Genomic DNA, 11997 nt, shown 5'->3' on the forward strand with positions numbered 1-11997 from the left:
GTAGTCTAATCATTCTCTTTCTCCTCTCTTGCATCCTGTTTGTCCACTGTGATCAATGGAATTCTCTGTCCTCCATTTTGAAAATGGCCATTACCCCAGAACAGCTTCCCGGTAAGCACACTGTTAAAGGGACTCCGAGCAGTGCAGTAACTATGGAAAGATGCATATCATTTTGAAGCTCCCTTTCTCCTCTTTCCAATGATATATAAACCGCCACACAACGCCTTAGTTGTTATTTTTGCAATCGAAATCGCGGCCGCCATCTTGGATTCCTTATTCAGCATTGTATTATGCAGGACGACACTTTCCCCGGTGTCGGCAGCTCCATTCAGTGCAATGCAATGAAATACAAGGAACCCAAGGGGATATAATTACAAACATCATGCTGGTAGGTGTGAGGATATAATTAATTAGTTGTGGGTATGCTTAAAGGCATACCCCTCGGAGTCCCTTTAAACTGTAATATCGCCCACTTGAGCCATAGAAAAACATGGACATTACCTTGCACATTCAGTTGTAACTGACAGCAGCTGCTATATAACTGACAGCAACTGGTATATTTCAGTTCTGACAAAATATTGTCAGAACTGGAAGGGATCACTGTAAGAAGAAAATTGCGAGCTTCTGAGAGGAACTCACAGCGAGGTAAGTATGTAATATTCATTTGCAGCTGCATCATGTGTTTATTTTAAATAATTTTACTCAGTTCAGGTTCCCTTTACACTGTAATTAAAATAGAAAATATGATAAAATGTTCTATTCCTCAGATACCGTATATACTCGCAAGCAAGCCGTATTTTGGACCCACAAAAAGTGGGTCAAAAGTTGGGGGGGTCAGCTTGCTTGCGAGTGATGTGCCTGAGGGTCGTCCCCCCCGCCCTCTCCCACCGCTCCCCCCCCCCCCCCCCCCCGCAGCTGCTGCTATTACCTTAGCTCCTAGGCTTCCTATTCCCCTGTCCTGCTCTTAACAGCAGCTTGCCCCACGATGGCTGCTGCGTGATGACAGAGGAAGTGCAGAGAGGCTCCCATAGTAACCAGGAAGCCGCTCTCTGCAACTTTCTCCGTCATCACACAGCAGCCGCCGTGGGGCGAGCTGCTGTGAATTAAGAGCAGGACAGGGGAATAGGAAGCCTAGGAGCTAAGGTAATAGCAGCGGCCGCGGGGGGGGGGGGGGGGGGGCTAAACTCGCTATCCTGGGCACTATACTAGCTATACTGGGCACGATACTAGCTATCCTGGGCACTATACTAGCTATCCTGGGCACTATACTAGCTATACTGAGGCACTATACTAGCTATACTGGGACACACTGGGGGGGGGGTGGTAATCATGCGGCCAGCATTTCCTACCCCCGGCTTATATGAGGGTCAATCATTTTTTCCTGGTTTTTCAGCCAAAAGTGTGTGTGTGGGGGGGGGGGGGGGGGGGGGGGGGGGGCGGCGTATATGCGGGTCGGCTTGCTTGCGAGTATATACAGTAATAGTCAATTTATATATGCAGTAATAGATCTGCTTAGTCCACAAAAATGAAATAAACCTATCAAAAAATTAGTTACTTGTGCTGCTTCAATAAAGCAGTCCCTATATTTTTAAAGTCAGATATACATATCTGATTGTGACTGTATATATGTGTACGCAGGAATCTCTTATATAAATACTAAATTACATCTATGCTGTAAGAATAAAGCCTGATGTGTAGCTGTGTTACTAATAGAAATGTTCAATGAGAAGGAAATAATTCTGTGCTGATACTGGTTTATGCAAATTTATGCACTCTTTTGCTCATGAAATCAAATAATTTGATCTGTTAAAATTTAGTTTGATGACTATGAATTAAAGGGTACCCGAGACAGATAAAAAGAAAAGTTTTTTTTACATACCTGGGGCTTCCTCCAGCCCCCTTCAGGCTAATCAGTCCCTCGCTGCTGTCCGCCTCTGCCACCTGGATCTTCTGCTATGAGTCCCGATAATTCTGCCAGTCAGTGCAGTCCGGCTGCATGCCACTCCCATTCTGCACCTGCGCAATAGTACTGCGCAGGTGTAGTACGCTCCCATCGGCGGAGTGTGTGCATGCGCACTACGCCTGACTGGCTCAAGTACCTGGACCCATAGCAGCAGATCCAGGTGACTTTAGTTGTCTTTTAAAATTCCTAAGCGTTGGCAGTTAAGAGATGCATTTTATGTTACATACAGTGGATGGATAGTGTAATGGTTAAGGGCTCTGCCTTTTGACACAGGAGACCTGGGTTCGAATCTCGGCTCTGCCTGTTCCTATTCAGCACCTATTCAGTAGGAGACCTTGGGCAAGTCTTCCTAACACTGCTACTGCCTATAGAGCGCGTCCTAGTGGCTGCAGCTCTGGCGCTTTGAGTCCGCCAGGAGAAAAGCGCAATATAAATGTTCTGTTTGTTTGTTACTTTCAATCAACAATATTATAATATGCAAATTAAAGGAGATAGAGTCGGAGTTGGTGGAATCCTAACCTGAGGAGTCGGAGGATTTTTGTACCGACTTCAAAGGCCTGGTTTTCTACAAACACAATGGATTATGGATATACAGTATAATCTCAATATAGTAAACTCCAAGGGACTGGGAAAAGTGGTTTACTACAGTAGAATCTCATAGTAAACTCTGATATAATAAACCTCTGAATATAATAGACGTAGTCCTCAGGTCCCAGCAAATGTTTTACAGTTACATTGCCTAGGCTAGGGCCTGATAGATGTTCTTTGTTCCGGTCTGTACCTTTTACAAGTACTCTTACCAAGGACTAGTTTTAGTCTATGACTAAAGGGAATAAATATGGCAGTCTCCATATCCTCACTTCAGTGGTCTTTTAAAATTCCTGCGTTGGCAGTTAAGAGACAAATTTCCTGTTACATACTTTCAATCAACAAGATTGTAATATGCAAATTAGAGGAGTCGGAGTAGAAGAGTCGGTGGGATCCTAAACTGAGGAGTCGGAGTCGGTGGATTTTTGTACCGACTCCACGGCCCTGAATGTAACTGTGGGTACATGTAAGAATGATATGCAGGTACTCTGCAGGGGAATAAGGGGATTCTTCCTCTATTACACATTCTTCATGCACAATCTGAACCAGGTTTATGGGTGATAGACAAAACCTCTGTGTCCAATGTGCACAACATTCTCAGTGGATTCCCTGCAGCTCTGTGGAGAGTGCATATGTAGAGTATAACAACAACAACAACAACAAATAACATTTGTAAAGCGCTTTTCTCCCGTGGGACTCAAAGCGCATAAGCATGGCTCAGACCATCGTGGAACAGAGGAAGAAATTTTATAAGTCTAGAAATGCCAGGCTAAACAGGTGGCTTTTCAGTCTGGATTTGAATAGCTCCAGGGATGGTGCTGTCTTTACTGGGTGTGGTAGGGAGTTCCAGAGAGTAGGGGCAGCATGGCAGAAGGCTCTATCTCCAGATTTTTTGAGGTGCACTCTGGGAGTGACCAAGTTTACAGAACTTGCTGATCTGAGGTTGTGAGAGGTGTGGTGCAGCTTCAGCAAGTCCTTCATGTATCCAGGGCTCAGACTGTGCAGGGATTTGAATGTCAGCAGTCCAATCTTGAAGAGTATTCTCCATTCTACTGGTAGCCAGTGCAGTGAGCGAAGGATCGGTGTAATGTGACAGTGGCGAGGCTGGTTTGTTAGCAATCTGGCAGCAGAATTCTGCACTAATTGCAGGCAACGCAGGTCCTTTTTGGGGAGGCCAACATAAAGGGCATTGCAGTAGTCCAGCCGTGATGTGATGAAGGCGTGGACTAGGGTTGGAAGATCCTCTGGGGGAATCAGATGTTTAATCTTTGCAATGTTCTTCAGATGAAAGAAGGAGGATTTAACTACAGATGAAATTTGGTTTCTGAAACTCAATTCCCCATCGATTAGTACGCCAAGGCTGCGCACAAAGTTGGGAGCTGTTTATGTCTGAATTCCCAATCCTGATTGGTGTTGCTTTAGGATAGAGCTGTTTTGATGGCGGGCACTGGCCTTGGACAAACAGGACCTCAGTTTTGTCAGCATTCAGTTTCAACCAGTTATTCATCCATGCCTGTAGCTCAGCTAAGCAAGAGTTTATTTTTGGGGTAGGGTCTGTTCCACCAGGTTTGAAGGACAGGTATAGCTGTGTGTCATCGGCGTAGCAGTGGTACGTCAGGCCATGTCAGAATCAGAATCGTTTATTTCGCCAAGCATGATTGGTCATGCCCGGAATTATTTTTGGCACATACATATAGCTCGGGAGAAGACATATAAAAGGGACATATAATAGAGAGATAGATCGATGTCAGCAACAGCAGAAGCAATCAATTGCATTACATTACAATATCTAACATTCCAGTCCATTAATTGACCCCGAGATGACCTTCGGTTAATCTAGTGGGCTGGATGGTTTGGTCGACTGTTCGGCCGTGGCCCGGCTTGTTTCACCGTTCGTTAGGGCTTGCACCGATGGAAGTATGTGGAGGAAGTTTAAGTAGCTGACTGCCGATGGGAAAAAAAGAGTTCCTGTGTCTAACAGTCTTTGTGGGGATGGCTCGAAGTCTCCGGCCTAGTGGAAGCAAGCTGAAGTATCGGTGGCCTGGGTGTGAGGGGTCATTTGCGATCCTCAGTGCCCTGGATTTCAGCCTTTTGTTGTACAGTAGTGCAAGTGAGGGGAGGGGGCACCCAATGATCCTCTCCGCCGACCTAATGACCCTCTGTAGTTTGAACTTGTCACTGGCGGTGGCTCCAGCGTACCAGACCAGGATGGAAGAGCAGAGGATCGACTCAGTGGTGGCGGAGTAGAAGCTGGTCAGAATTTCTCGGGTCATGCCGACCTTCCTTAGCTGTCGGAGGAAGTAGAGTCTTTGCTGGGCTTTTCGTTGGATGGCAGTGATATTGGGCTTCCAACTTAGATCACTGGAGATAGTAGTGCCCAGAAGACGGGCACAGGGCACTCTAGCTACCTCAGTGCCATCAATATAGATTGGGGGAGGGGTGGGGGCCGACCTCCTGAAGTCAATGATTAGCTCGACAGTTTTAGCAGTGTTAAGCAACAGCCTGTTCTCCTTGCACCAGTTGCAGATTCTCTCCACCTGCTGACAGTACTCCTGGACGTTATCTTTAGTGACAAGGCCGACAACGGTGGTGTCATCGGCGAACTTGATGACCTTGACAGAGTCCGTCTCCGATCTGCAGTTGTTCGTGTAGAGGGAGAACAGTAGTGGAGACAGCACACAGCCCTGAGGGGCACCTGTGTTTGTTGTCACTGCTTTGGAGCAGATGTCGCTCAGCCTGACGACTTGGGACCTGTTGGTGAGAAAGTCTGTGATCCAAAGGCGTAGGCTTGAGTGAACACCAAGTGCGGCAAGGTCCTCCTGTAGAATGCGTGGGCAGATGGTGTTAAAAGCCGAGCTGAAGTCGAGGAGTAGTATCCTGACATACGCGTTTGGCCTATCCAGATGGTCATTGATGAGCTCCATGCAGATATTAATTGCGTCATCGGTGGACCTGTTTGCCCTGTAGGCGAACTGGTAGGGGTCTAGGAGGGGCGAAGTGTAGAGCTTGAGGTAGGCTAGGACCGCCCGCTCCAGGGTTTTCATAATGGCGGACGTCAGGGCCACGGGCCTAAAGTTGTTGAGGTCTGAGACCCCCTGCTTTTTAGGGACAGGTATGATGGTAGACTTCTTGAAGCACGTGGGAACCTTGCCTTCCATCAGTGACTTGGAGAAAATATCAGAGAGGATGGGGGCCAGTTGCCGACAGCCGGTTTTCAAGCAGGCTGGAGATACGCCGTCAGGGCCGGAGGCTTTCCTGACGTTTAGCGTTGATAGAAGGCGCAGGACATCGGCCTCGCTTACCACCAAAGGGGAGTGTGGGCTCGGGTTGTTGTCTGCAGGGCATGGAGAAGGGTTGAGTGATTCCAGACCCTTCTGTGCTTCCTGGTTCTCGAACCTGCAGTAGAATCTGCTCAGATCTTCGGCGAGTTTCAGGTTAGGTGCTGCATGTTGGGGTTGGGGTTTATAGTTAGTGGCGGCCTTCAGCCCCTTCCATACAGCCCTTGAATCCATAGATCTCAGGTTTTGTTCCATTTTCGCAGCGTACTCCTTTTTGGCAACTTTCAGCTCCCGATTGAGGTCATTTCTTGCTCTTCTGTAGTCCTCCTGTTTTCCGGACTTATGTGCCGCTTCCTTGCGACTCCGCAGTTGTCGTAGCTTGTTAGTGAACCACGGCTTGTTGTTCGGGTACACCTTGAAGGATTTTGTTGGTACGCAGGAGTCTTCACAGAAACTGATGTATGAGGCGACATTATCTGCCCATTCGTCCAGGTTTGGCGCTTCTAGGAACTTCCAGTCAGTGCAGTCGAAACAGGCCTGCAGTTGCAGCTTGGCCTCATCTGACCACACTTTGATAGTCTTGAGTGTCGGTTTAGCCGATTCTAGGTGCCTCTTGTAGGTGGGAATAAGATGGATGAGGCATTGGTCAGAGGAGCCGAGGGCTGCCCATGGGACCGCCTTGTATGCTTCCTTCACTGCTGTGTAGCAGTGGTCTAGTGTGTTTGGGCCTCTGGTAGGGCAGGCAACATGCTGGTAGTAACGTGGCATCTCCTGTCGTAGGTTGGCCTTGTTGAAATTGCCAACGACGATGAACAGTGAGTCCGGTAGGGAAGTCTCCCACTGCGAGATGGTCTCATTTAGGTCCAGCAGGGCAGATTTGATGTCGGCATCAGGGGGTATGTACACTCCGGCAAGGACATAAGAGGAGAACTCGCGTGGTGAGTATGGCGGTCTGCAGTTAATTAGTAGGAGTTCCAGGTCTGGGGAGCACTTCCTGTCAAGAACCGAGGGGGTGGCGCACCATGAGGAGCTAATGTAGAAGCAGATGCCCCCCCCCCCCCCCCCTCTTTTCTGCCCAGAGAGGACCGGGTCTCTGTCATGTCGTTGGATAAGTGTGCCGAGTGGCAACATGTAGATTGCAAACAGCAGAGGGGATAGGATTGATCCTTGTGGCACTCCGAATTGTAGAGGTGCAGGTTTGGACATTATAGGTCCTAGGAATACTCTCTGTGTTCTGTCAGTCAGGAATGATCTGAACCACTGGAGGACTGATCCACTGATGCCACAGTACTCCTGCAGTCTGTTAAGCAGGATTTCATGGTCAACTGTATCAAAAGCCGCTGAGAGATCCAACAGGATTAGGATGGAGCATTCCCCTCTGTCCCTTGCCATGAGCAGATCGTTGCAGACTTGGATGAGGGCTGTTTCACAGCTGTGGTGTTTCTTAAAGCCAGATTGTAGAGGGTCCAGGATGTTGTTTACTGACAGCCTGGTTTCAAGTTGCAGATAGACAGCCTTTTCAATAACTTTACCTAAGAAGGGGAGGTTGGAGACAGGTCTGTAGCTGCTCATAGCATCTGGATCCATGGAAGGTTTTTTTAAGAAGGGGCTTGATGATTCCTTCTTTTAGAGAGATAGGAAACCTCCCTGCTTGCAGAGAGCAATTTACTATTTTGTGAAATGCTGGACCAAGCAGGTCAGGGCATTTCAGCATATGTCTAGTTGGTCCAGGGTCCAGGTCGCAGGTTGTCTGGCGGAGGCGACGGAGGATGTATGAGAGTATAGTATTTACTGTGTAACAAAGTAAACCTGAGACAGATGAAATTAAAGTTTTATACATACCTGGGGCTTCCCCCAGCCCCCTGCAGGCTAATCAGTCCCTTGCTGTCCTCCTCCGCCACTTGGATCTTCTGCTATGAGTCCAGGTACTTGAGCCAGTCTGGCGTAGTGCGCATGCACACACTCCACCGCCGGGAGCGTATTACACCTGTGCAGCACTATTGCACAGGTGCAGAATGCTCCTGGCTGTGGAAGCGGCATGCAGCCGGACTGCGCTGACTGGCTGAATTACCAGGACTCATAGCAGAAGATCCAGGTGGTGGAGGTTGACAGCGAGGGACTTATTAGCCTGAAAGGGGCTGGAAGAAGCCCCAGGTATGTATAAAAAAAACTTTTCTACTCATCCTTCTCAGGTACCATTTAATTAGTAGTCACCAAACCAAATTTTAACAACATATCAAATGATTTGATTTCATGAGCAAAGAGTGCATACATTTGCATAAACCAGCATTAGCACAGAATTATTTCCATCTCATTGACCATCTCTATTAGTGACACGGCTACACATCAGGCTTTATTCTTACAGCATAGATGTTATTTAGTATATATAAGAGATTCCTGTGTACACATCATATATACAGTCACAATCAGATGTGTATATCTGACTTTAAAAATACGGGGACTGCTTTATTGAAGCAGCACAAGTCATTAATTTTGATTGGTTTACTTCATTTTTGTGGACTAAGCACAGCTATTACTGTATGTATAAATTATTTATGATGACTTATCTGAGAAATAGAACATTTTATCATATTTTCTATTTTAATTACAGTTTAAATTCATTAGGAGTCGGTGCATTTTTTCCCGACTCCGACTCCAGGCACCCAAAATTGCCCCGACTCCGACTCCACAGCCCTGGATTCTACTGTATATGAGACGTTTACTGCATCACAAATCGTCTTAGAAAATAGCCCAGCATGCCCTGATACATTCTCTGCTGCGAAGGCGCAACTCTGTCCTCCCACTGGAGGTCCAGTACAAGCACTAGCACATTTGGTGGACTACAAGGTTAAGTATACCTTAGGGCTGCATAGCCAGGCTGGACAAATTGCTGGTACAATATCCAAGGCTCCTAAAAAATTGAAGCCGTCACTGAACAGAGGCAGCCACTTGCTTCCTGTGAGTGGCTCCAATACCTCCATGAGCAGGACTTAGCATGTGTCTTGTAAAACTTTCTGCTTACACCTGAGCCTATCATGAAGCTTCTCTTCAAAATGCAGCCAATCATGATAAGCCACTTGCATCTGTAATGAGAGTGGCTCCGAAACCACCACAGGCAGGACTTAACACTCCTTAGTTTGGCAGCGAGACAGCCCTCTCTGATCTGCACTACAAGTGAAAGTAGCCTCTACTGCGCTCCATATGCTACCAGGAGTGTTATCGCTAACAAGGGAAGAGATACCCGGGAGTGCATACAATCCCATGGGAGGACTGTGACAATACTTTTACCAGTAATTGCAAAGTGGAAGTGGTAATGCTGCATCCTCTTTTGTTTACGTTTACATTATTCCTCATTTTGCCCATGCTGGTTATTTGTACAGTACTGTATAGCCAGTGCCAATCTTCTTGTCTTACAAATGTTATCAGCCATCAACTCACCTGCAACCAGCCTGAAGAGAGCAGCCGACATGGGTTTCACACTGACATATGACACATGACACATGCACCGCCTACTTTTTACTACTGTATATCCAGAGTCAGTCACATAGGGGCCAAGAAACATGTTTACCATAACAGAAGTTTTATTACATCAGGGTTTACTATACCAGGCGTTGCTCCTACAGACTTACAATGGAGATTGGCCAGGACCAGGAGAGGTAGTTTACTATAGCCGAATCTTTACCATACCAGAGTTTATTATAATGAGACTACTGTAATGCTAGGTACACACGATACAATTTTCTAACAGATTTACTGTCAGATTTATTATTTCCAACAGATCTGATTTCCAATCGATTTTCCATAGAAGTGAACGGAAAAATCATATCAGATCTCTCTGAAAATTGTATTGTGTGTACCTAGCATTATGTGAATGTAGCCTAAAGGTGACCATTAACAATACAATCCCATGGACAAAAGATTGCTTCCAACCACAACAGTAATCAGTCGTGCCCACTAACAGGGTTGCAATGGTATGAAAATCCACGGTATGATAACCATCTTTAAAATTCCACAGTATGAGGGTATCTGGGTATATGGTATTAAACAATTATTTTGACCTGGGCCTCCCCCTTACAATAAATAATGTACCCCCCCTCCCACCAGTATGGTAGCCAGATGTGCCCCACTCCCTCAGGCATACATATGCTTAAGCCGCCGGGAAGTTTGGAAGCAGGCTAAAGCTGTAAACCGGCCCACCCTGCTCCTGCAAAAGTCCTGGCGGCGTTAAATACCATTCCCTCTTAAGGTCGTCATGAATACTGGTGAAAGATGAAATTCGGATTCCAGCTAATGCTGGCAGCCGAATGACAGTTTTTATAGTTATTTGTGCCCTGTCTTTTGACGGCGCCCAAATTACTCATTGAGCGCCGCAATAGCCATAATTCCTATTACGGTCTATGGCGGCACCGGCTGCGCCCAAATCTCTGGCGCTGTTTTTACAGAGCTCCACTCCCACAACCCCCTTATGGTAGCCAGGTATAGGTGCCTCTAGTATAGCTAGTTAGGTATAGGTGCCTCCAGTAATAGGTGGCCACAGTATAAGTAGCCAGTAATGGGTGGCCGCAGTATAGGTAACCAGGGATAGGTGTAGCCAGTAATAGATGGCAGCTGTATAGGTAGCCAGGGTTAGATGTAGCAAGTAATAAGTGGCCGCAGTATAGGTAACCAGGGGTGGGTGTAGCCAGTAATAGATAGCCGCAGTAACGTCACTTTTAATCCAAAAGTTTAAAAGGCATACATCACATCTTCAGCAGACAATGGAGAGTGGTACAGGCAGGTGAGGGAGGTCACCAGCCGTTTTGCGCCACTAAGCGTTGTGACGCATCATCAGGACCGGATGTATGTCTTTTAAACTTTTGGATTAAAAGTGACGTTTTAATGGGATGTGCATGGCCGCTCGGTTTCTTATGTTGGATTTACCAGCAGGAAACCTCATATAGTTATAACTAGCCAAATAGCGTACGCATAGCCATTTTTTCCATCTATCCAAAACATAAAAAAATTGTAGAGGGTGCCATCTGAAGAGCAGGGGACACTATACAGACAGCACCAAGACTTGTACAAACTTATAAGACACTATAATACAGGTTTCCAAAAACAGTGTATTAGTTTACAAATTAATATCACTTTGCTGCCTGCTCTATGGTAAACACAAGGCTGCCAAAATAAACTAAAAACGTTCAGGCCCCCATACGTGGCTGAAAACCTCTTGTTTATTATTATCATTAAATAAAGTCTCCATGTAAACAAAAGCTTCTGTTTCCACTCTTTGATAAGCCATTGAACATTTATATTGCGCTTTTCTCCTGGCGGACCAAAAGCACCACAGCTGCAGCCACTAAGGCGCTGTCAGTAGGCAGTAGCAGTGTTATAGACTTTTGCCCAAGGTCCCCTTACTGAATAGGTGTGGCTTTACTGAATAGGTGTGGCTTTACTGAACAGTAAGACGAGATTCGAACCCTGGGTCGCCTGTCAATCAGAGCCCAGTACACTATCAGGCCACTGGAATGCAACACGTGTTTATTCCTGATAGTAGCCCTAGGTAAGAATGGCCAACGTGAGCGTTAACACTTGTATAAAAAAAAATCAGTCTACAGCCATAGCACGGTACGTGACCTAAAATAAAAGTACTACAAAGCGTTATTGGTCACGCCATTATGCTTCACATCATCTGTAACAATCAGACTGCTTAGCGAACACGCACCCACAACTGTCGACACCTTCGTTGCCAGCCATGTCTTTTGCCCGCAGTCGGTGCCGTCCGGAATATCCCAATACCCCATCTCTATACAAGCTACAAGGACACAGGACTTGCAGCGTCCATACGTTACAAGACGCTTGCTTGCGTGCATGCGTAAGTGCGTGAGTCCCTAGCATGCAGCTTCCGGGCAGCACGATCTGTCATTATTACACCGCCATTATGAGAAGGTCACTACGTCTGGTGTAATGTCTGATCGTGCTGCCATCCATGGCAGACATGCGCAGTGCTCTTCAGCGCGAGCAGGCGCTTACTCTTTCATATCACAAGTCAAATACTATACTTTATTTTGAAACAATTAGGTATTTTATGTCATGATCCTTTTTGTTGTGTGAAATTAAAATAAGTATTTTATATCACTATATTAGATATATGTGTTTTAAAATTATTCATATATATTTCTATTTTCA

At 46.3% G+C, this 11997-nt stretch overlaps 1 protein-coding gene across 1 annotated transcript in view; it reads right to left on the reverse strand.

Annotated features, from left to right (window-relative positions):
* NDUFA11 (NADH:ubiquinone oxidoreductase subunit A11) overlaps positions 1-11696 on the reverse strand; it is a 28248-nt gene extending 16552 nt beyond the window's left edge. Inside the window, exon 1 of the mRNA XM_068271164.1 lies at positions 11534-11696. Coding sequence (XP_068127265.1) covers positions 11534-11681 — 148 coding nt within the window. The 5' untranslated portion in view covers positions 11682-11696. The remainder of the gene's footprint in view (positions 1-11533) is intronic.
* Positions 11697-11997: the final 301 nt, after the last annotated feature.

Source organism: Hyperolius riggenbachi, chromosome 1 (assembly GCF_040937935.1).
Source record: "Hyperolius riggenbachi isolate aHypRig1 chromosome 1, aHypRig1.pri, whole genome shotgun sequence".
In the NCBI taxonomy this organism is placed as follows: Eukaryota; Metazoa; Chordata; class Amphibia; order Anura; family Hyperoliidae; genus Hyperolius; species Hyperolius riggenbachi.